Source organism: Chiloscyllium punctatum, chromosome 24 (assembly GCF_047496795.1).
Source record: "Chiloscyllium punctatum isolate Juve2018m chromosome 24, sChiPun1.3, whole genome shotgun sequence".
NCBI classification, from domain to species: Eukaryota; Metazoa; Chordata; class Chondrichthyes; order Orectolobiformes; family Hemiscylliidae; genus Chiloscyllium; species Chiloscyllium punctatum.
Window position 1 is genome coordinate 65,136,529 of NC_092762.1, and position 25,782 is coordinate 65,162,310.

General features: G+C 39.3%; 1 protein-coding gene across 4 annotated transcripts in view; it reads left to right on the plus strand.

Moving 5' to 3' along the window:
• The window catches only part of nfic (nuclear factor I/C), a 792,066-nt gene that overhangs the window by 644,595 nt on the left and 121,689 nt on the right, over positions 1 to 25,782 (plus strand). For 3 of the 4 annotated variants that reach the window (XM_072594043.1, XM_072594045.1, XM_072594044.1), the window contains exons 7-9: positions 4,692 to 4,820; positions 8,153 to 8,340; positions 16,096 to 16,254. In XM_072594043.1, coding sequence (XP_072450144.1) covers positions 4,692 to 4,820; positions 8,153 to 8,340; positions 16,096 to 16,254 — 476 coding nt within the window. The remainder of the gene's footprint in view (positions 1 to 4,691; positions 4,821 to 8,152; positions 8,341 to 16,095; positions 16,255 to 25,782) is intronic. The other variant, XM_072594046.1, reaches the window with a different exon arrangement.

Consider the following 25,782-nt stretch of genomic DNA (forward strand, 5'->3'; position numbering starts at 1 on the left):
TTCAGGGAGCTAGGTTGGAAGCTCAAAGCTAGAATGAACAGAGTTGTTGTCTCTGGTCTGTTACCCATGCCACGTGATAGAGAGTCGAGGAATAGGGAGAGAGAAGAGTTAAATGCGCGGCTACAGGGATGGTGCAGGAGGGAGGGATTCCGGTTTCTGGACAACTGGGGTTCTTTCTGGGGAAGGTGGGACCTCTATAAACAGGATGTCTACACCTGAACCTGAGGGGCACCAGTATCCTTGGGGGGAGGTTTGCTAGTGCTCTTTGGGACGGTTTAAACTAACTCTGCAGGGGCATGGGAACCTGGACTATAGCTTTAGGGTACAGGACCTTGAGTGTAGGGAGGTTAGGAACAAGGCATCGATCTCAAAGGAGGGTGCCGGTAAACAGGAAGGTGGCTTGAAGTGTGTATACTTCAATGCCAGAAGTATAAGAAATAAGGTAGGTGAACTTGCAGCATGGGTTGGTACCTGGGACTTCAATGTTGTGGCCATTACAGAGACGTGGGTAGAACAGGGACAGGAATGGCTATTGCAGGTTCCAGGGTTTAAATGTTTTAGTAGGGTCAGAGGTGGGGGTAAAAGAGGGGGAGGTGTGGTATTGCTTGTCAAGGATATTATTACAGCGGTGGAAAGGACGATGGAGGAAGACTTGCCATCTGAGGTAGTTTGGGCTGAGGTTAGAAATAGGAAAGGTGAGGTCACCCTGTTAGGAGTTTTATACAGGCCTCCTAATAGTCCGAGAAACGTAGAGGAAAGTATTGCAAGGATGATTCAGGAGAAGAGTGAAAGTAATAGGGTGGTTGTTATGAGGGACTTTAACTTCCCAGATATTGACTGGGAAAGCTATAGCTCGAGTTCGTTAGATGGGTCGGTGTTTGCCCAATGTGTGCAGGAGGGTTTCCTGACACAATATGTAGACAGGCCAACGAGAGGTGAGGCCAGACTGGATTTGGTTCTCGGTAATGAACCAGGCCAGGTTTTAGACTTGGAGGTAGGTGAGCACTTCGGGGACAGTGACCACAACTCGGTGACTTTTACTCTAGTGATGGAGAGGGATAAGTGTGCACTGCAGGGCAGGAGTTATAGCTGGGGGCAGGGAAATTATGATGCGGTGAGGCATGACTTAGGATGTGTGGATTGGAAAAATAGGCTTCAAGGGAAGGTCACAAATGATATGTGGAGCTTGTTCAAGGAGCGGCTATTGGGTGTCCTTGATAAGTATGTACCAGTCAGGCAGGGAGGAAAGGGTCTTGTGAGGGAGCCGTGGTTTAATAAGGAATTGGAATCCCTTGTAAAAGGGAAGAGGGCGGCCTATGTAAAGATGAGGCGTGAAGGTTCAGTTGGGGCGATTGAGAGTTATAAGGTAGCCAGGAAGGATCTAAAGAGAGAGCTAAGAGCAGCAAGAAGGGGACATGAAAAGTCCTTGGTTGGTAGGATTAGGGAAAACCCTAAGGCTTTCTATAGGTATGTCAGGAATAAAAGGATGACTAGGGTGGGTATCGGTCCAGTCAAGGATAGTAGTGGGAAGTTGTGCGTGGAGGCAGAGGAGATTGGAGAGACACTAAATCAATACTTTTCATCAGTATTCACTCAGGAACAGGATGTTGTTGCTGATGTGAATATTGAGTAACAAGTGATTAAAATGGATGGCTTTGAGGTATGTAGGGAAGAGGTCCGGGGAATACTGGAAAGGGTGAAAATAGATAAGTCCCCTGGGCCTGATGGCATTTATCCTAGGATCCTCTGGGAAGCTAGGGAGGAGATAGCGGGGCCATTGGCCTTGATTTTTATGTCGTCGTTGTCTACAGGAATAGTGCCAGAAGACTGGAGGATAGCGAATGTGGTCCCCTTGTTCAAGAAGGGGAGTAGGGACAGCTCTAGTAACTGTAGGCCAGTGAGTCTCACTTCTGTTCTGGGCAAAGTCTTAGAGAGAATTGTAAGGGATAGGATTTATGAACATCTGGATAGGAATAATGTGATCAAGGATAGTCAGCATGGTTTTGTGAAGGGCAGGTCGTGCCTCACAAACCTTATTGAGTTCTTTGAGAAGGTGACTAAGGAAGTGGACGAGGGTAAAGCAGTAGATGTGGTGTATATGGATTTTAGCAAGGCATTCGATAAGGTACCCCATGGTAGGCTACTGCAAAAATTACGGAGGTATGGCATTGAGGGTGCATTAGAGGTTTGGATTAGGAATTGGCTGGCTGGAAGGAGACAGAGGGTAGTAGTTGATGGTATAGGTTCATCTTGGAGCGCAGTTACTAGCGGTGTTCCACAAGGATCTGTTTTGGGACCATTGCTGTTTGTCATTTTTATAAATGACCTGGAGGAGGGGCTTGAAGGCTAGGTGAGCAAGTTTGCGGATGATACGAGAGTCGGTGGAGTTGTGGACAGCGAAGAAGGATGTGGCAGGTTACAGCGCGATATAGATAAGTTGCAGAGCTGGGCAGAAAGGTGGCAAATGGAGTTCAATGTAGCTAAGTGTGAAGTCATTCACTTTGGTAGGAGTAACAAGAAGATGGATTACTGGGCTAATGGTAGGCTACTTGGTAGTGTGGATGAGCAGAGGGATCTTGGTGTCCATGTACACAGATCTCTGAAAGTTGCCACCCGGGTAAATAGTGCTGTGAAGAAGGCATATGGCGTACTCGGCTTTATTGGTAGAGGAATTGAGTTCCAGAGTCCTGAGGTCATGTTGCAGTTGTATAAGACTCTGGTGCGGCCTTATCTGGAGTATTGTGTACAGTTTTGGTCGCCATACTATAGGAAGGATGTGGAGGCACTCGAACGTGTGCAGAGGAGGTTTACCAGGATGTTGCCTGGTATGGTAGGAAGATCGTATGAGGAAAGGCTGAGGCACTTGGGGCTGTTCTCATTGGAGAAAAGAAGGTTTAGGGGAGATTTGATAGAGGTGTACAAGATGATTAGGGGTTTAGATAGGGTTGACAGTGAGAACCTTTTTCCACATATGGAGTCAGCTGTTACTAGGGGAGGTTGGTATAGGACAGATGTTAGGGGTAGATTCTTTTTTCAGCGGGTTGTGAGTTCATGGAATGCCCTGCCAGTATCAGTGGTGGACTCTCCCTCTTTATGGTCATTCAGGTGGGCATTGGATAAGCATATGGAGGTTATTGGGCTAGTGTAGGTTAGGTAGGCTTCAGTCGGTGCAACATCGAGGGCCGAAGGGCCTGTACTGTGCTGTATTTTTCTATGTTCTATGTTCTACGTACTCAATACTCTGACTAATAAAGGAAAGCATACCAAAAGCCTTCTTCGCTATTCTATCTACCTGCAACTCCACTTTCAAGGAGTTATGAACCTACACTCCAAGGTCTCTTTGTTCAGCAACACTCCCAAGGACCTTACCATTAAGTATATAAGTCCTACTAAGATTTGCTTTCCCAAAATGCAGCATCTCATATTTATCTAAATTAAACCTCTCAGCCCAAGGCCCCATCTGATCAAGATCCTGTTGTAATCTGAGGTAACCTTCTTTGCTGTCCACTACACCTCCAATTTTGGTGTCATCTGCAAACTTACTAACTGTACCCTCTTATGCTTACATCCAAATCATTTATGTAAATGATGAAAAGTTGTAGACCCAGCACTGATCCTTGTGGCACTCCATTGGTCACAGACCTCCAGTCTGAAAAACAACAGTCCACTATCACCCTCTGTCTTCTACCTTTGAGCCAGTTCTGTATCCAAATGGCTAGTTCTCCCTGTATTCTGTGAGATCTAACCTTGCTAACCAGTCTCCCATAGGGAACCTTGTCGAACGCCTTAGTGAAGTCCATATAGATCACATTTGCCGCTTTGCTCTCATCAATCCTCTTTGTTATTTCTTCAAAAAACTCAATCAAGTTTGTGAGACATGATTTCCCATGCATAAAGCCATATTGACTATCCCTAATCAGTCCTTGCCTTTCCAAAAACGTGTACATCCTGTCCCTTAGGATTCCCTCCAACAACTTGCACACCACTGATGTCAGGCTCACTGGTCTATTGTTCCCACATATGCTGCCAGACCTGTCCTTAAATCATTGACAAAGATAGTCACTAAAGGAAAGGCCTGAAAGATAGAGAAGAAAGGATTTTGTGGAATTTTTGTAGAAAGGTTTTTTAATCTATCTTCAGGGCACGGACAGGGACGCAGGAATGGCATCTTAAGATTAAGTTACTCTGACACTAGGGAAGCAATTTCAGTATTAATTGGTGTTGAAGACTTCCAATTACTTTTCAGAGCAAAATGTAATAGATAAAAGTCTACAACTAAAGAATTGTTGAAATGAAACACTTCAAGTAATCCTTTAATTGTACTTCAGCATATTCAATATTACAAATGAATGAGTTTTTAATCTTGTGAACAAAACCCTCTCATATTTGGCAAAATGAAGGGTAATTCAGCAATAACTTTCTGATTGCTTTGTTCAAGTTTCAATGTTCATAGACTTTGCCAAGGAGAGCCCCACCTCCCCCACCCCACCCGTCCCCGCTCCTGTTCATGGACTGCATTATCTGTCGCAAGTATTTGCAACCTAAACTTCTATTTTGCATCTGTTGCTGTTGATACTCATGTCGTGTTTTGAGATTTCTTTTCCTGCTTTATCAGCAGAGGGGAACACTGATAAAGAAAGAATTGAGTGAATGTGAAGTATTGACACTGTGCTGTTTGTATTTTCTGTTAGGTATCTCCCCTACAGTGAAGAAGACTGAGATGGATAAATCTCCATTTAATAGCCCATCTCCACAAGACTCCTCTTCACGATTGAGTAGCTTCACACAGCACCACCGTCCTGTGATTGCTGTCCACAGCGGTAAGCAAACAGTTAAAGTTACTTTCTGAAATAAAGAGTCGCAAAAAAGCCCGATCATATTATTTGTTATTTTTTTGAGTGCCATCATTTTGTGTAACAACAAACATTTTCAATTAAGCTAATCAATACCTAGTCTACTTTCATGAAATGTCTATAGGGGAATAAATCTATTAAATTATTGGAAAGATTTTGCAGGGTAAACAGATTGCCTTCTTTGGGGAGGCTGACCCATAATGCTTGCCTGTTGGAGGCAAATTGAAACAAGCAATAATATAAAACTGATTATGCCTTGTGAATACTGATTCACTGTTCATACAAATGGGTTGATTTAACATGTTTAGAATTGACAAACAGCAGCAAGTTAGACAGTTTGAAATATCTTAATCATCCTGTTTGTAAATAACAAAGATTGTTTCTCAAATCTAATTAGTCTTTGTCCTAATGTTTTCAGTTCTTTATTTTAGCATATATGTAAAAACCTTTAGGAAAATCAAACATTTATGGGAATTATTTGAAATGAGCCAGAAACAGAATAACATTCTAGTGTAATTGCCAACAGTCATTGTTCTAAACTTCTTGCAATATATCAAATAATCACAACTTCAAACATTTTCCAGTAACACTGCAGTACTCTGGGTAAAATCTGTTTTGGGAAGAAGTTTGAATTAGACAGTGGTTATGTACAGCCTGATTTATACCCCATCCAACTTTCCATTCTATTGACTGATGTTTGGCCACGGTATTGGGCACATGTACTTACCCTTCAATTATTATTTAGATTTCAATTTTGAGAAAAAATAAAATAAATGTGTGAATATTCAAAAACGATTGGTGTGGTCTTGAAGTATCTTTCTAGTTGTAAGTATTTAACATAAAGTGCATTTTTATGTGGATACAGTCTGTTGAGCAATTTAACACAATTCAGATAAAATTTTATTGCTTAAACATTCTGCTTCATGCATGTTGTTACTGAAAGGATTTTTCCCTTCAGTATTTATCCTTTTCTATACAGATGGCTCCAAGTGATCTTGTTGCTTTAGATACTAAAAACACTTCTTGCCATCATTGCAATGTTCTTTTGCCTCAGTTCATTTGCTGCTGAAACTCTCTTCTATGTCCTTGTTAACCCTACACTTGGCTATTTAAGTGCACTCCTGGCTAACCTCCTTCATTCTGCCCTCACTATGTACAGGGTCATCCAAACCTCCACTGATGGGGTTTTAATTTGCATGAAGTCATTTTCATCAATTACCTTTATGCTCTCTGATCTACATTGGCTCTCAGTTAAGCAAAGCCTCGATATTTAAAATTCACATCTTTGCTTTCTAATCTCTATCTTTCTCACCCCTGTGTCTCTGGTAAGTCTGGTTGTGCTCCAAAACCCTCCAAGACACGGGTACTTTTCCAACCCTTATTCTCTCCTGGTTGTTGAAAACCTTGCTGTGAAGCCTCTTCCAAGGCTGCCCACCTTGAAGAAGTTCTCCTCCTGCCTCCACATTCCTGATGAAGGGCTTTTGCCAAAATGTTGACTCTCCTGCTTCTTGGATGCTGCCTGACCTGCTGTGCTTTTGCAGTGCCACTTTTTTTGACTCTCTCTTAAGCGTCCCAAAAGTGGCCTTGTTAAAGTCCTAGATTTTGGAACCTCCTTCAAGGATCTCTCTGCCTTTCTACCTCTTTCATCTCCTTTAAGGCATTCCTTGAAACCTACTCTTAGAGTCATAGCGATGTACAGCATGGAAACAGACCCTTCGGTCCAACCCATCCATGCCGACCAGATATCCCAACCCAATCTAGTCCCATCTGCCAGCACCCAGCTCATATCCCTCCAAATCCTTCCTATTCCTCTACCCATCCAAATGCCTCTTAAATGTTGCAATTGTACCAGCCTCCACCACATCCTCTGGCAGCTCATTCCAAACATGTACCACCCTCTGTGTGAAAACGTTGCCCCTTAGGTCTCTTTTATATCTTTCCCTTCTCACCCTAAACCTATGCCCTCTAGTTCTGGACGCCCCACCCCAGGGAAGAGACTTTGTCTATTTATCCTATCCATGCTCCTCATAACTTTGTAAACCTCTATAAGGTCACCCCTTAGTCTCCAACACTCCTGGGAAAACAGCCCTAGCCTGTTCAGCCTCTCCCTATAGCTCAAATCCTCCAACCCTGGCAACATCCTTGTAAATCTTTTCTGAACCCTTTCAAGTTTCACAATATCTTTCCGATAGGAAAGAGACCAGAATTGTATGCAATAATCCAACAGTGGCCTAACCAATGTCCTGTACAGCCGCAACTTGACCTCCCAACTCCTGTACTCAATACTCTGACCAATAAAGGAAAGCATACCAAATGCCTTCTTCACTATCCTATCTACCTGTGACTCTACTTTCAAGAAGCTATGAACCTGCACTCCAAGGTCTCTTTATTCAGCAACTCCTTAGATGAGCTTTCATTCATCTGTCCTTAGAGTCAAACATTGTTCAATATCATTCCTATGAAGTACATTTGGGCTTTTCCTTTTCTTAAAGGTGCTACATATGAGTTGGTGTTGAAGTACTGAACTGAAGTGCATTATGAGCATGCAATCTTGAATTGAACAGAAATAAATGTTATTTTAGACTAATGCTAAATTGCCTGTGGCCCCATCATATATTTTCCTCATTGATGGGGAGATGTACTGCCAACATCCTCACTGATACATTGGATATTGTCAGTGAGAGTGCACTTTATCTTGTAACAACCACTTACTTTTACATGAAAGAAAACAGCAAGCGCTGGAAATAATCAGGAGGTTGGCAACATCGTTGGAGAGAGACATTCCAAGACTATGATCTTTTATTAGAACTGCTGCCACAGTAAGCTCCCAAGTTTGCAATGGGGCTGGCCTGTATTGAAAGTTAGATTTTAAAACATTATTTTTTTTTTAAATTACCTATGTTTTTGTGAAGGTTCCCATTTTCTCTTGAGGCAATCTTTCAGGTACAGCTACCGTACAATATTCTCAAAAATGGAACTTAGTACAAGTATCGAGTGAAAATCTGTTTACTTTGCCTCGCTCTCATAATGAGAAAATGTTTTTAAAAATATTTTAAACTTGATGATAATCTCATTTAAAATATTGACTTGTGTTGATGATAAGAGTAAATGTTTGTCACAGCAAAACATAAACTGTGGCAAACTTTTGTCACAAGCAAAGATGTGTGAGCAGAAAAAGTAAACCACTTGTATCTTCAATACTCAGAATATAAATAAATGGAAGTTTTGATTTTTTAAAAATTCTCTTCACAGTATAATGTAGTTTGAAGCACATTATCTGTTCTGTTATGCATTTACAGGTCTTACATCACGAAGTCCGCATGCCTCTTCATCTTTGCATTTTCCAACAACCTCCATCCTTCCCCAGAGTGCTTCAGGTTACTTCCCTCACACAACGATTCGGTTCCCACCACATCTCAATCCACCAGACCCTCTGAAGGATCTGGTCTCACTTGCCTGTGACTCATCCAATCAGCAACCAGGCCCGGTAAGAGTAAACTTACTTACAAATTTCCCGAATGCACTGTGGTGAAAAAAGTAAAAGTAAACCTAGTTCTGTGATTTAAAAGGATGTAAGGAATAAATTAAAGTTTGTAAAATAAAATAGCCTGTTTTTGAAACATCCTTCCAAGTTGATTGTTAAAATTTTCCACTTCCTCCATGGTATCAGAGAATATGACTGAATATATACGAAAGAAGTCCCATATTCTCAGATAAAGATATTATATAGTGGTTGCCAGCATTTCATATTGGAGTTTAAAATATTGTGCTATTCATTTTCTGGTCAATTTAACTCTGTACAGGAATGCATTTTTGTTTTAGCAGTCTTCATGTATCTTGACAACATCCTGTTCGTATTTAAGTTTGTAACCTACGTTTTAGTCAATTTATTAATGCAAAATTTCACAGTAGGAGTGCATAACTCAAATCCTTTGCCAAGATCTTAGACAGTGAAATTTAGTGATGTCAAGTAAATAGACTGAACAGTTGCAACATTTACATCACTAGTGGCTGCACTTGAGTTTAAAGAGATGTGCTTGCTATGGGCTCATGGAGTCAACTGTGGAATCTGCCAAGTGCTGGCATGACAGGTAATGTAAAATCCTGTTGTAGAATATTTGTTGCATAAATTTAATTTTGCTCAGATGCTCCCTCTTAGAAAAAAATACAATGTAGTTTCAACTCTTCCTGGTTCATAAAGTGCCATCACTAATAACCCCTCAAAACTGCATCTGTGCAGCAACCTGGAAATGGCTGCAAACAAATCAACCCCTTTAAGTTAGGGACTAAGCAAAATAATTCAAAAGAGGCTACACACTTTAATATTATTAGAGGGTGCCTTAACCATCACTTCTTAGTCTATGCAGTATCATTTTCTTGCTGTAGCTCTTCCCAATTATCTTTTGACTTTCTAGTTCTGAGATGGCATTTGCAACTGAGGTGGTGTGGATCTTCACTAGTATCAATGCATAGGGTCCCAACATCCTCAAATAATGAAGGGGGAATCTGAGCTTTGCATCTTTCCTTTACAACTATGACATGGTTGAATCAAGTGTAAAGGATGTACCGCATTTTTGTGTCTATCTTGATCTGATTCAGTTTGCTGTTCAACTGTCTGTTGAATTTGTGTGGCTAAGTACATCAGTGGATACATGATTAAGAAGAAAAATCTTGCATTTATATAGCATCTTGTCATGCCCCAAAGCATCTCTAATGAACTACTTTCAAAAGTTTAGTCGCCATTGTCGTGTAGGCAAATGCGGCAATCAATCTGCAGACAGCATGGTTCCAAGTATGGCAAATTAAGTGACTTACCGGTTGAATTATGTTTCAATGATGATATGGAGGGAGAAATATTGGACCAAAATTCCAAGAGAATTCCCTGCTCTTCTTGAAGTGGTGCCATGGAATCATTCATGCCCACCTGAACAGTTACATGGGTCCTCTGGGTTAATATCTCATCCATACGATGTGAAATAAAACAATGTAGCATGCCCTCAGTCCTGCCAGTCTATAATCTAAGATTGCATTCTGAAACAATGTACCTCAAAAGTTACAGTGTTCTGAGTCAGCAGTGTACAATTGCCAAAATAAACTGGCAATTGAGTAAAATATGTTAATATTAAAAAATGCCATGGGAAATTCCTTGCCTATTGTAGTACTATTGTCGTAAACTAGAGTCTGGGGTGCCCGTATTCAGAACTGTTTTAGGCCGTTCAGTGTACTGAAGGAAATGTACTCTTCACTGACACCAAGGTCTGGACTGAATTTACCAGATAGGTTGAAGAGTATTTCTGTCTGCCATAGGTAATTGCTAAATGGACAATTTATTATCATATTCTTGCTATACTGTTGTAGGAAGCAGTGGTAGTTGTTCAGCTGTAGATGTGTGAAGGTATTGTGGTCATACAGAAGTTGGTCTGTATGTTTACTCATTAGAATCAAGAGTGCATTGTAAGTACAAGTACAATTATTGATTACCATTGAGTCTACTTGTTCCGAAGCATGTCTCTGTGGTTTATAGTGTGCTATCATGTTACATATATTAATGCAAACTAAAGGCATGTCTTTGTTGTTCACTCCTTCCATCCACCTGGGACTGGAGAACGGAACGATCCAACCCAGAGACATCTCTACAAATCTTTCAATGCCAGTTATCAATCAGACTGCATAGAGGCATGTTTGACCAGAGCTGTCAACGAGTAAATTCCAGGTGTGAAGTTGACAGTTGAATGGTAGTCACATATTTCTGGTGTCATGAAAATGAAAATATAAATAGAGACAAAAACAGCAACCAGAACCATTTGAAACGCATAATGAATCTGGCACAATTTATCATGTGAGAAGGAACTTTAACTTTTCAGGTTTATTTACAGAATTCAGTGATTTATTTCACATTTTCAACATTTGATTTGTTACTTTTCTTATTAATAATGATGATATGTTTCTATTTTAAGAGCCCCAGTTGACATCCTCTTACTGTTACTCTAGCTACTTATGTAGTCACACTTGTCTTAAATGAAGCAACTGTGTTGTTTTCTGAAGGAAGAAACACTTTGAGCCAATCACCTGCTATCTAGGAATACTGTGCTCACATTGTTAAAAATCACACAACACCAGGTTATAGTCCAACAGGTTTAATTGGAAGCACACTAGCTTTTGGAGCATCGCTCCTTCATCAGGTGGCAGTGCGACACTCTGAAAGGAGCGACACTCCGAAAGCTAATGCTTCCAATTAAACCTGTTGGACTATAACCTGGTGTTGTGTGATTTTTAACTTTGTACACCCCAGTCCAACACCGGCATCTCCAAATCGTGCTCACATCAGCAAGGATGTATGTATGATGTAGTATGGAAGCAAACTGGTACAAAGTCCCACCAAAAAGAGAGAAGTTGATACTGTTAAAATAAACTATAATGCCTGTTGTAATAGCATTCAAACATTAATGACTGAAAAAAGCTAACTCTTTTCAACTGTTTTCTATCAATAACTATCACTATAACTGATAGTGGGAAGTCAAAATAGTGCTCTGTAAAACACCTGTATACTATGTATCATCCAGTATCTTCTTCAGCCTAATAACTATATAAACTAGCAGTGAAAATATCATTTTCGCATTGTTGTACCATGTCACCAGAAGAGATACTGCCTCCTTTTCAGAGCTAAGTGAACTTCATCTTTTTCTCTCAGATATTTGGTTTGTCCGCCATCCTCCCTGCCACTTATACTCTGGACAGTGGAAAGCTCACCACTCATAGTATTCTCTTCTATCACTGTCAAACAAAAAAAGACAAGAATAATACTTAAAATTACTAACATGATCAATTAAGTTGTAATTCAGAGGCAGAAACTTGAAATAGTGTGACTTGGAGTTTGAGTGACCTCATCAAATGAGCCATTGGGAGTCCTGTGTTTATGCAGTGCAAAACCTTCCCCATCATTAATATTTCTTGCCAAAACTGACTGATGGAGTTTAGTCAGTCTGCAAATCCATAAGGTCTCCCTCTTACAATATATTTGGACTTGAACTTTATTTTAAGTCCAGACTTGTACGTGAATTTAAGTTAAAACTTAGTTTCGTAACATTGCTATGGATGCTGAGCAAACTACACAAGTTAAGTTTTATAACCACAAATTGAGCGCACTATTGTTACGTGAACTTACATCTGTTTTGCTGTTCTGTACAGAGCATCAAAGTTGTCAAACAACACAATATATTTGGATGCAATAATTATTTATCTAGAGAGACTGCAGTTTGTAGGTTGGCTGAGTTTTCAAAGGATAGTAATGTGATGTGTATTTTCAAAACTGATGTACACAATAGATTTACTAATGCAGGTTTGAAGGAAACTTGGTCATCAATTTTTCCATTCATTGAACTTGTTGTTCTGCATTAACAAGGTAGAAATGATGTATTTGTTAGTTGTGGCTTCCAATCTTCTATATACCCCTTTCACTTTCAAGTGACCAAGCAATTCGATTAAAGTAAATTTGATTCTCCTTATAGTTCTTCTCACTCACTTCAGTTGTCTTTAAATATCAACTTGAATTAGTGATGACACTCACTTCTAGCATCAGGAGGTTGCCCCATCAAGCCCCTCTCAAGAATTGAGTAACTAATCTAGGCTGACCCTACAATATGGCACTGATAGAACACTGCAGGGCCACAGGTGTCATCTTTTGAATGAATTGGTGAACTCAGGCTTATTCAGGTGAATTTTTAACGTCCTGTGATACTGTTTAAGGAAGAGCAGGGGAGTTCTCCTGGAGTACTGGCTAGTCCGTAACCTATGACAAACTGCATCAAAGTTAACCAGTCATTTCTTTTATTGCTGTTTGTTGGATCTTGCAATGCCTATTTTTCCTGTTGAATTTGCATACATTGCCATGGTAACTGGACTTCAAAAGTACTTCACTTTCTTCAGAGCGCTTTGTGGCATCCTCATGTTATGAAAAATGCTTTATAAATGGAAGCATTTTCTTTCCTACTACGAATCATTATGTGGCACCAGGAACAATCCCGTGACTGGCTTGTGATCTCAGATTTGTTGTCAGATTTACCAAAAAATACTGCAAGAATCCAGTTGCTCACCTAACCCATTTGTTGAGAAGGAAGAGGTTGCTCCCAGGGGTCACAGTATTGCTATGTAATCTTCATGCGACTTACTGGCCACTGAAAAATTGTAGTCATATTAGCTACACGCAACTGACTGGCAGAAATCCACAGCACGAGACTTGCACTGTTCTAATTTTTCCCATGTTTCTCAATATTTTGTTCTGATTCTATGTGCCGCTGGTAAGTTGGCAAAGTAACTGTTTAGTGCATCATTATATTGTGGGCCATTGTAATTCAGCTTTAAGCCAAGTACTTTACTATTGCAATAACTGTTCTTTGAATAAGAATTCCACTAATCTTTTTAAATCCATTAATTGCTTACAGCTGTGCAAAGTTGCTGTCACTACCTGAGAACAATCAGTTTTTTAGAAAATTTGTTATTCTTATTCTACATATACATTTAGTCTAGTCATGCATTAAACTAATAGAGTGAATGTATATAATTTACTGTCATTATAAAAAAAATGTCATAAGCTAACTGCTGGCAGAAATCTGTTTTAAAAGCTGGTGTCTGCAATTGAAATAAGCGCTTCAATAAGATTAGGATTATCATACTGCAATTTAATATCTATGGAGGTCTCCTGTGTTTAACTCCATTTCTGCACGATTTATTTATGTCAAAGTTTGAAATAGTACTGAGATATATAACTTTCACATCATTTGCTCTTCTGCCCTAATATAATGTTGCAAAAGTACTTTTTGTTGCTATTGCAAAACTCATTCCCAACAACTTTATGTAAAATATCAATATATGGAGAACTGAAGCATGACATGGTATCAGCATGTATCATTTGATATTGCATGCCTTTATCTTGGGTTCACCTTCTCGATTTGCACACAACTCTTTATTAATTTTGACCCACTAGAGTATTTTTCTCCTTTGCATATCAAGCATCAACTGAGAGACCAAGAAGGCATGCAAACTCCTGTGAGATTTAAACCATGTAGTGCAGTGGGACAGAGATACTTGCCATGGGATGAGTCGAATAATGACTTTCTTTTATCCCTGTAAAGGTGTCCAGTTTAATTCCAAACACTGTCACAGAAGTCAACTTGACATAAATATTGGCCATGAACAGGGTTTTCAATCTGTAGGTGTGAATGTATTAAAGAAATAAGGACTTCGTCCGATCACTTATTGTTATATCATGATATGGCACATTAAAAGTGTCAGTCATTGATACAGAATTGTGACTAGTCAAAAAGCTGCAGACTAATTGCCTCATCAGTCAGCAGGTAACCAAGAAAAAAATGAATGAATCCCTAGTGTCACTGTTACTTCAAGAGAAGCTTGCTGCTTAAAACAGTATTAGCTGTGCAAACACTACTTCACAGGGTTTGATTAACAAGTTCGCCAGCTATATGCAGACTGCAGTAGCTTTTCTGCATTCACAAATTGTCGGTGTGTAAATATCTTCAATTACTGTAGAAAGTTCAGTTCCCAGAAATTCATTTGTCAACCTTTATGTATGGAAATCAGGTGTTAATTTGAACAGGCACAGGAAACAGTAGTGCTCAAAATGGAAATTATTGTGCTGCATTTCTCTGTAGATTGGTTAAAAGATTAACGTGAATATCCAGAGGATCAAAATGATTATTAATACAAAACAGTACCAGGACTTTTCAAATTTAATGATGCACTTCTCCTTTTAAATATTCAGTTTTGTAACTATTTTCAGAGTAGAGTGAAATATAGGTGACAGTTTTAATGCTACCCAGTCAGCAGAAGCTGGGCAAATGATAACATAAAAACATCCAGGTCGCTTAATTAACTTTTGTCATTTTAAGTTGCTCAGTTGATCAAGAGTAAGGACAACTGTCCAGTGCCAATAGCATAATCTTTAGCATATACATGTTAAGTCCCAATGGCATCATCAGATCCAGACTACAGTTTTAACCAGGTGCTGTAAGCATTAAGTAGCAAAGACATGCAATTCATGCATTGTGTATTCATCATTTATTTTAAGTATAATACCGGCTCTCAGATACATGTGCCACAGAGGTGATGCTGGGGCATGTGGACCAAGAGTATTCTCAGTACAGTATCTGCGTTGAAGTGAGTTTAGTCTGTTCAGCATTTAGGGGCTACACTTGGTCTCAGTGTCCCTAAATAGAAAGAGCAGAAAGGTGATGGTGGTGAAGAAATGACCAGGGATCCAGTTTCTGATTATTATTCCGTGAACCCTGCTGGAAAGGACAGTGTGAGAATGGGGTTCAGTTGCGAGCTGATTTTTTTTTTGGAGTATTAAATGACATTTGGAAACTTACACAGTAATTTAATTCGAATCAACAGTAGCAAATTCTGCTGAAATGTTATCTTAAGCTTTGCAGATCTTGTGTTATAGCATTCAAATCTTCATTTTGTTGCAGCTCATTCAATCCATTCCTTGCTTGTACATCATTCATCGTACTGCCAACTACAGTTTTATGTTTTCTAGGATCTCAAACCAGTAGACTTCCTTATCTCCCTCAGTCTTCCTGTTGTCAGCCAAATTTTTAAAACCAAAGTTTAATGTCACCTAATCTCAACTACCTAATTTACCTCATATGTTCTTTCCCACCCTTTTCCATTATTGAGTGGTTTGTCTTGCATGCACCAGCACCTCATCGAAGCTTCCAATTTAAAAAAAAGTAATGCATGTTTTGAACACAAATGTAGTATTTTAATTTTAAACATATGAGTTATTGAGTCTCCTTGCTTAACTTATATAGTAAGTAAAGTTGAAAATGTATAAATTCCCTCCAGGTCATGCATTTGTCCCATGTTTAAACATATTATAATTACATGCATTGCATTGCAGACACAAGTGACCTTCACTTGAATTGCATTAATTTAGTTGGCCGTTTTGAATAAATATTTACATTTAGTTTGCAATTTATTGGTTCAAATTGTCAGACTATAATTGGGCAGCTTGTAGTGATATGTATTTGCAACCAGCAATGATAGAGTTGGAAATATAAACAAGTGAGTAATTAGAAAATCTGTTCAGTAGTTAACTGTAGTTTGTAAAGTGTACATTATCTATCTAGGCATTGTGTTGCAAAATGTTTCCATTTTTCATTTACTTTTTTTCCCAATTTATCCCCATTTTTTTCCCATTCATGGGCCCTTTGCCTCCACACAGCCTGGGAGGGAGGGCGAGCGAGCCACGGACTTCTCCATGACTTCAGTGACAATGCCACTTCGTGCTCAAATGAGAGGACGCATGCTTCCTGCGGAGCGAGACACCCTGTGTCAGTTGTTCTACTCCCCAGGCCCTGGGGAGTGTTATCCTCATGTGAAGGTGACATTGTACTTATAAACCCTATAGTGAAAGTGACTACTTACTGTGTTTTTATTTACATTAGTATCTTTTTAAGTAGGAATTATGGTCCCTTCCAATATGGAAGTTATTAATTGTATGAAAATTGATATCTATTTACGACATTTTATTTGGAACTAATTAAACAAAATAACATTGGCCAATAGTAAGATCCCAGGGACTTACAGCAGTAAGAAATAAGAGTCGATGTCCCAAAAGTCTAACTGCCTTATTATAAAAGAGGGCACTGCAGGAAGGTAAAGTTATAACCCCATAATGCATTCCAATTGCTCTTGCAACAATAATTAGAACAAATAGCTTTAAGAGTGCTTTATGTAGGATAGCAGTCTTAAGTCTTCTCCAGACAGTAATTAAACAAACCTTTTTTTATTGGTTGCATTTAGCAGTCAAGGCCTACAATTTAAGGAAATACCCTGGAGGTAGATCTTACTCACTGAGCCATGAAGATATTAGTGGCTTATTATCATTCTCATGTCACAGTTGGCACTGCGTCATTTAGTAAATTATTTGGGCGTAATTAGAGGTCTTGGTACTCTGCTTAATGTTAAAAAAAAGGGCTTAATGTAAGAAAAAGTGCTCATGGTGTGCATTAAATTGTATAATTGTTTTTCCAAGTCTTCTAACATAAAAAGACCTTCCAATTTAATTTAATTTAATTTAGAAGATGCTGTGCTAAACTAATTAAAATCAATAGCAATGTGTTCATTTAATTGCTGTCTTTTAAAAAAAAATCTTTTAGTTGCGAATTATTTTTCTTTGGTAAACAGCTTATATGTAGTAGCCAAAGTGTAATGAGTATTTTGCTGTTGTGCTGTAGAAGTATGCAGGAAAGTCACTTCGCTAACATTAATGTTTCCACATCCATCATTTTCCCCATTCCCCAGTTTCCCCCTTTAACCCTCTCCTGTGAAGGCAATGAGGCATGCAGGAATACTGCCAGTATTGGAAAGGACCATCCTTCATGTCTGAAGTTAGACAATACAAGCTATCAGAGCATAGAAAGCAACACAGCTGAGCCTGGTCCTGTCCTTAGCCAGCCTTACTGTTAGCTTTTTATAGTTTTCTGTGGTATTGCTACAAATATCAGTCTGAGGAATTTTTCTTTATGTCTATGTCACACATCATCATAGCTGTTTCTTTCTACCCCAGTCCAAGGATGCTTAGTCCTTTCGTAGTGTTCTCATCAACTCCCAACTGAAACCACTAACTTAGACATGCCAGTGGACAAATTTAGTATGGAACCATCTTCATCCTTTTTAATTGCCTGGTGGTCACTCCAGTTGGTTCACACCCACATTGAGACATATGCTGTTAAATATTATGCTTGGTGCATTAAAAAAACCGTTGCCAAGCAATGCTAGACAAGAGAACTATGTATGCAATTCTCAGCAGTTCAGTTATATTGCTGCAGGTACATATACATTATTACAAGAAACAAGTCAATCTGGCTTCCTTGGCTGTTGAAGACAAGTTCTGGCCCAAGGGACAGAAGATACCACCTAATAGAAATAAAGACAAGAAACCAGATCTGTAATCCAAAAATAGGGCTGTATTTTAAGAAAATGCTCACATATTCTATGATTTTGAGGACGCTTAAAGTCTAGTAACCAGTCTTTTTACTCCTGAACTGTCTAAAATAATGTTCAATCTCACTTCATCTATTTGAACTGAATTGGAGATGAGAGAAGAGTAAACTCATAGGGAATCAAAGCTTACACCATCAAGGAAAAAGGTGCAGAGGAAGAACAGAGAGAATCACATGAATAATGCTTTATCTTAGAATGGGTTGAATTTAATGTAGCTTATCATGGTAACAAAGCCTCTTCTGGTTTAAGGCGGAAAGGACTGATGCAGGATTTAAAGACATCACCAGTGACTGGCAGTCAGGCTCATTAATGAACCAATTGGCATTCATTACGCTTGAAAACACACTATTCAATGGCAGATTCAGGATTAAATGAAGGCCCCTCAGCTCTCCTGCATCCTCTGATGGGTACCCACATATCCTGTTGGGGTTGACAGAAGTTCCAAGGGGATGGAGTTCCTTGCTTTTATGTTACTGTCTTCCAGATTTAGGGATCCTGCAACAGACAGTGGCAGGGGAGGTGGCTCCTGAAAGTTACCTTACTGCCCTTCCCCCAGTCCCTTTCACCATGACCCTCCCCCATTCCCATCCTGTCTTGACTCATCCCCCATGATGATCTTGGCCCACTGCTGGGTGCATTGCTGGCAGCTGCCACCACTCCTGCGAGCATTGTTGGCACAAGGAGGTGCTATAGATTTCTTGGCAGCTACGATTTCTGGAATTGGGACCTCAATTATATCAAAGGCCTGATGGTGAGCATTTAAGTCAGCACTCAATTCAATCAGTCCTCTCCTGTGGAACTGACAGGGGTTCTCCTTTGGTTTTTTGACTAATGGGTGCAAACCTCCCCTCAATGCAACTGAATCTTGGCCAATGCTACTCCCCAAGAGAAATATTTCTTTTTCTTCATCTGAGTATACTTCGTAAGTCGCAGTGTGGATTGCTGAATCATGAAGGTCTGAACAATTCTGCATGTACAGTGACATTCTTTGTTTGGGCTCAATCCATAAATGAGCTGTGCTGTTGGCTGACTATTCAACAGGTCATGGCAAAATGTTACTTTGTTCAGTCAAAGGATCCCTGTAGTGCTGAAGTCAATACTGCAATCACTCATCCATGTAAATCCAGCTCAAGAATGTTCAGTTGGCTGGTAATTGTGATCCAGTTCCTTTGAAGAATTTGGAAAGCTGTTGTTGAAATAAATGTTCCATGATGTGGACTTCACTAATCAGTTTATATTGAGGATGTATGTTGTCCTGGAAAAGCCCAGTTGAATGGATTATTTGTGATGATGAACAAAACAATTGACGATAACAAGCCAGGCAGCATCAGAAGGTAGAGAAGTCGACTTTTTGGATCGAGGTCTTTCATTGAGATCCTGATGAAGGCTCTTGACCCAAAATGTCAACTTCTCCACCTTCTGATGATGCCTGGCTTGTTGTGTTCATCCAGCCTCCTGTTTGTCTACTTTGTATTCTAGATCTGCAACTTTTTTTTGTCTCGAAGGAAACAGACCAATTTGTTTCACCAGTTCAGGCCAGTGTTCATGCTCTATTTGAACCTTCTATTATAACCATTGACATCCAGCTCTGGGAAATCTTTGTCAAGCTTCTATTTAAAGTGAATAATAAATTTAATCACCATTCTTACTACTGTTTGGTTGAAGATGTTTGTTTTGAATTCCCCACTGGATATTTTGGTGACGACATCTTATTGATCGCCTCTAGTTATGCTATTCCCATAAAAAGAAACACAAATGTCAAAACAATAAGTAATTTTAAAGACTTATGTTGGATCGTGCCTCATTCTTTTTCAAAAGGATAGAACACCTAGCCTGTTCCTCCTTTCCTGATGTGTATACCCAAACGTTTATTGTATCATTCCTGTAAATTTTATCTGCAACCCTTCTGGTGCCTGTGCATCCCTTCAATAATTTGACAACCAAAACTGAACACAGTATTGCAGTATCTAGTTTAACAAAGTTTAGAATAACTTCCCTACATTTCAATTCTGTCCCTCTAAACTTAAAGCTTCCATTTTTAAAACATTGTTATGCAAACCCCATTATGAAACTTTTACTTTTAAGGTGATTTGTACTTTGATATCTCATGGATCCTCTGCTCCACCAAGACTTCCACCTTCTAGATAGTGAGTGGCCTTGAATTCTACCTATCGAAATGTATAAAGTTAAAAATCACACAAGCTAGGTTATAGTCCAACAGGTTTATTAGAAGCATTAGCTTTCGGAGCACTGCCCCTTTATCAGATGGCTGTGGAATATAAGATCGTAAGACACAGAATTTATAGGAAAAGTTTACAGTGTGATGCAACTGAAATGATATATTGAAAAATTCCTGGATTGTTTGTTAAGTCTCTCACCTTTTAAAATGACCATGTTGGCTTCAGTTCCTTTATATGTAAATCCCAGAGATTTTTTACAGTTACGTTCTCAAGTGAGCTTTAACAATAGGTGTCATGTCAGTTCAGATAATGCATTGAAGGTGTAAGGTTAAAATCTGTCTGTCTGTGCCCCAATGTTCATACTGATTCTAGTTTCAAAAAGAGAGATTGACAGAATCTGACATGGATTCATGCAGCTTTTGAGCAAAATAAAATATGATTCTGTCAGCACAAATTCACCCCGCAAACGTGTTTGTGTTTGGGGGGGAGGGGTATGGGCATTTGAGTGTCTGTGAGAGAGTGTGTGTATGTATGTGAGTGTAAAGGGGTATAAGTCTGTGAGAGGGTGCGTGTGGGAGGTGTGTATGTGTGACCGTACGAGAGAGGGTCTGCGTGAGTGTATTGGTCTGTAGGAGTGTGTGCATGCATGCACTTATGTACATGCGTGTGAGAGAGGTGTGAGAGAGTGTATAGTGCAGTGGGGTCACCTGTAGTGTGATATGAACCCAAGGTCCTGATTGAGGCCATCCCCATGGGTATCGAACTAGCCAGGACCTTGGGTTCATGTCACACTACAGGTGACCCACTGCACTATACACTCTCTCACACACACGTACACAAGCACACGCTCACACACACACACACACACGCCTACAGACCCATACACTCATGCAGACCCTCACTCATATACAAGCTCTCTCTCATATGCTCACACATACACACCCCCCACACACCCTCTCACAGACTTATACCCTTTTACACTCACACATACACATAAACACACTTTCTCATAGACACACCCTCCCCCCCCCCCCCCCCCCCTTAACACGCACATCCACATAAATGCGCGCACATATAAGTTTGTGGGGTGAATTTGTACTTGCAGAATTATATTTTGCTCAAAAGCTGTATCAATCCCTGTAAGATTCTGTAAATCACTTTTTCAGAAATAGATTCAGTCTGAACATTGGGGCACAGACAGCCACACACAGGGCACCTCACACTTTCAATGCATTATGTGAGCTGACATGGCACCTATTGTTAAAGTTTACTTGAGAATGTAACTTTAAAAAAATCTGTGGGATTTACATATGAAGGAACTGAAGCCAATATGGTCATTTTAAAAGATGAGAGTCTTAACAAACAATACAGGTATTTTTCCATATATCATTTCAGTTGCAACACACTGTAAACTTTTGCTTTAAATTCTGTGTCTTACGATCATATACTCCACGGCCACCTGATGAAGGAGCTAGTGCTTCCAAATAAACCTGTTGGACTAGAACCTGGTGTTGTGTGATTTTTAACTTTGTTCACCTCAGTCCAACACCAGCACCTCCAAATCATGACTACTGAAGCGTACTATGCACATTTACCTATGTTGAACTTAATTATTTGCCTTAACCTATTTTTCCTTTATGTAACTTTATTAACGCTCTTCAATTTGTTGCAGTAGTCCTCAATATTTACTGTATCCTTTCATTTTGGTTCATTCACAAATTTAGAACTTGTATTTTTGATTCCAAATTCTGTGTTGCTGACATAAATTATGAAAAGCAATGGTTCCAGCATTAATCTTATGGAACATCACTTCTTCCGCCACACTGAATAGCTACACTATAATACCACTCTCTGCTTTCTACCTTCATCCAATCAGCAGTCTATTCTAGCACTTGTCTCCTGACCTTATTCATCAGCCTATTATGGAGATGCTTTTGGCAAATCAAGACCTACCCATATCCTCCACTCTACCTTCTGTCAAATTAATATCTTTTCTCACCAGTTTAGCACAATGGGCTGAGGAGGACTGAAAGACAGACTCGGAATTTGAGTATGATGTATGGTACAGGAATCATGCAATACTAGAATGTAAAATTGGAAGAAAAAAGTTAAAGATTCATTGTAAACTGCTGTAGGCTTGAACTTCAGTCAGTATTCCCTCCATGACTCCCTTCACATCTTATGTCTTTCACCTTTGCATTTAAAAAGTTATTTTAACTCTTTGGTAAGATGAATCATCAAGTGACATAAAAATGCAACACTGTTTGAGTTGCATTTCATGACAGCGCACTCCCGACTGGTGAATTTATCAAGTAAGAAATCACCATAAGTTTAAACATCTTTGTAATGTTAGTCACTAGAGAAAGTCAGTCCTCACATTCAAGATATGGATTTCTTTTATAAAAATCAATAATATGGAATGCACAAGCATCCCATTCTTAGCACTCCCTGCACTTGACTTTCGGCTCGATCCCAAAGTAAAATTCCATTTTCCTGGGCTAATTTTCTGAATCACTTGAATTGACTGATATAAAACTAGTAAGAGTAAAGCTGAGTATGTAGACCACAGTATTCTTGTACAGTCGTGGATTTTTGTGAAATGACAGCACAGACCTTTCATTTAGTTTCGATATTTTGCCTGAGTTAATAATAACAGTCGCTACTGGAAGCAGGAATGCACATAAACTGCACAAAATGCAATCACAGAGAGCTCAACATTGAGGTTAACAACAGGTTTTCTCTGTGAATATTTTGACTTTTGGATGTGTCTACATTGTAACATTTTGTAGCAGACTTAATTGAGTTAACACCTAATTTAACTTATTAAGCTGTCCATTTGTCGGAACTATGATAACCAAGCCATTTCACCTATATTAATGAGCTAATTTGACTAAATTTTTGAGTGAACCCCTAAGTTATAATATTCTGGAAATTAGATTCCCTACAATGTGGAAACAAGTCCTTCGGCCCAACTCTTCCACACCAACCCTCCAAAGAGTAACCCACGCAGTCCCATTTCCCTCTGACTAATGCACCTAAAACCATGGGCAATTTAGCATGGCTAATTCATTTGAGCTGCACATCTTTGGATTGTGAGAGGAAACCAGAGCACCCAGAAGAAACCCACGCAGACACGGGGAAAATGAGCAAACTCCACACCGACAGTTGCCCGAGACTGGAATTGAACAAGGGACGCTGGTGCTGTGAGGCAGCAGTGCTAACCAGTGAGCCACTGTGCTGCCCATGAAACGTGAGATCATTGAGCTTTTTCATTCACTGGGCCAAGAATCTCTCCCAGACCTGCCACGTCCAACTAACCTTCACTTTTTGTTTTATTCTCCACTTCTCTTGTTATTTTTGACCATAAGAAATAAGCCGACTGACTTATTTTTTGTTCCATGATTCAACAATAGGTTGATCAATAAAATCAGCTTTCCAACTTCCTCAGGTCATAAATGCATAGAAACAACTCCTGCCATCACTCCTCAAAGTGAATGTGGACCCTCTTAATACCAATATTTACATGATGCAGGCAGCCAAAGAATCAGGCAAATCCAGGAATGCAGAAATACTGCCAATGTCAGCGATGACCTTTTCCTCATTTTCTTTTTGTTTGCTTTCTGTTTGGCAATTGGCCAAATTGACTTCATCCAGATTCTAAAAAGCACCAGCAGCAAGAACTGCAATCGACCATTTTGCACCACAGTCATATAGATCAATTCCATCTCCATACTGTCTGAATTTGAAGCAATCGAGGATCAATGACATTCCACATTGTCTTTCAATACATCTTCAATGCCTGGCCCGTTAATAATTAAACTACTTGTCTTAGCAGATAGCTGCAGTAGATGTTAACCTTGGCAAAGTTGTAGCCCTCTCACTTCTGAATCAGACAGCTGTGGATTCAAGACTAGCTCCAAACACATGACTGCCCAGTTTGGACTGACAAATCAGTGTAATACCGACAATGTCATGCACTGTTGGGTGCTGTCAAACAGATGAGATATTAAACTGAGGTACCGTCTGACCCTTCAGATGTTCTCAGAAATAAAAACTATTTGCATAATTTGGCTTGACATCTCCATGGTGAGTCAAATGTAAAGGATCCCATGTGTGGTTTTGAGAAAGATCCTGCCAGTCCTCCCAGCCTTCTGGCCAAAACATGTTGTTTAACCATAAGACCATAAGACCAATGTCACTAAAACACACTACCTAGTAATTAGCAAATTGCTGTTTGTGAATTTTGCTGTGCACAGTTGGTTTTGTTTCTTACATTATTGCAGTGGCTGCACTTCAAAAATAATTGTGTACGGTGCTTTGGAACATGCTGAGACTGAAAAAGTTGCTATATAAATGAAAATCTTTTCTTTTATAACTGTAAATGAAATCTTACACCTGTGAGAGCACATCACATAATGTAACCCACTTCCAACTCCTTTTAGAGAGAAAATGATTTAAAAGCCTGACATAAAAAGATGTCAATAAGAAACATTTCCTTTGATTGGGATGTTTTGGCAACATGGTAAACATGGAAAAGTTTTCCCCATTTGTAATTTTAAATGTAGTGGCAAAATGTTCTAATATAGTATTTATACTTTTACCAGAAACTAAAGGATTTATCCCTCAGAATTACTGCCATCGGGTTCTAATTATGGTCAGGGAGGTGTTCAATAACCTTGTAGCTCTGGTAAGCAATAAATGCAGTCTTTTCTTCATGTGTATCATTATTATATTAATGTAGAATTATCATTTTGAAATTACTCAAGTGGAAAAAGCTGAAAAGTTGTGTTTTATTATTTAGTGAGCTTTCTTTATGATCCTCTCACTCACTTCTGCCCACAACCCCAACGTGACTAAACATTTTATTTTTTTCTTCAAACACTTCACTCAGCAATTTCAATTTGTTCTCTTCTGGTAATGCATGTCCCACAGATTGAAACAACTATCAAAAAAGAGTTTTTCCACTTCTAACTGTTATAGCTTCTGGTTTCCTGAATGACTTTTGCTGCGAACATCGTATCTGTCAGGAAGTCTAACAGCCTTTGTCTTCAATCCTTTGATGTTGAATTAGACTAAGATTTTTATTTATAATTACTACTTGATGTCAGTATGACCTTGTGTCAAGCACAACTTCTCTCCTGCTCTGTCCTGGTCCTGATCTCAACTATTCAACAGTATTCACCAGTGGAATGTTAAGTGACACACTTTTACCTTGAAGGGCAGTGTTGCTCTTAGTTTGAGACTGACGTCATATATTGTACTCTGCAAAAATATTGTCTTTACAATTTGTGTCCAATGAATGGCTGTGTCAAGAAGATAGGAAGCTATAGTATGAACACAGTAGTAACTGTTCTGAAGTTATTCAAATACTGTTTCCATAAATACTAAGTCTTATTTTAAATGACATTTGAGTTTATGTATTCCAACTTTTTCTGCACATATGGTACGGTACATTGCAACAGAACATTTTACCTTAGGGTATATTCTTTTTAAACACTGTTGAATGAAAATCCCATTTGAGTGTCTGAAACTAATTTCGGAACACTCAATACTGTCATCAAGTACAGAAATATAAAACAATCTGTTTTTCAGCTGTCATACCTGCTGTACATTCTTTCTGTTCACTGACAGGGATTAACAGCTCTTTAATGAAACCATCTTTTTATTTTTGTGCTGGTTGAATCAATCTCCTGCTGTGCCCAGTGTTCAGAAATCCCAGGTCT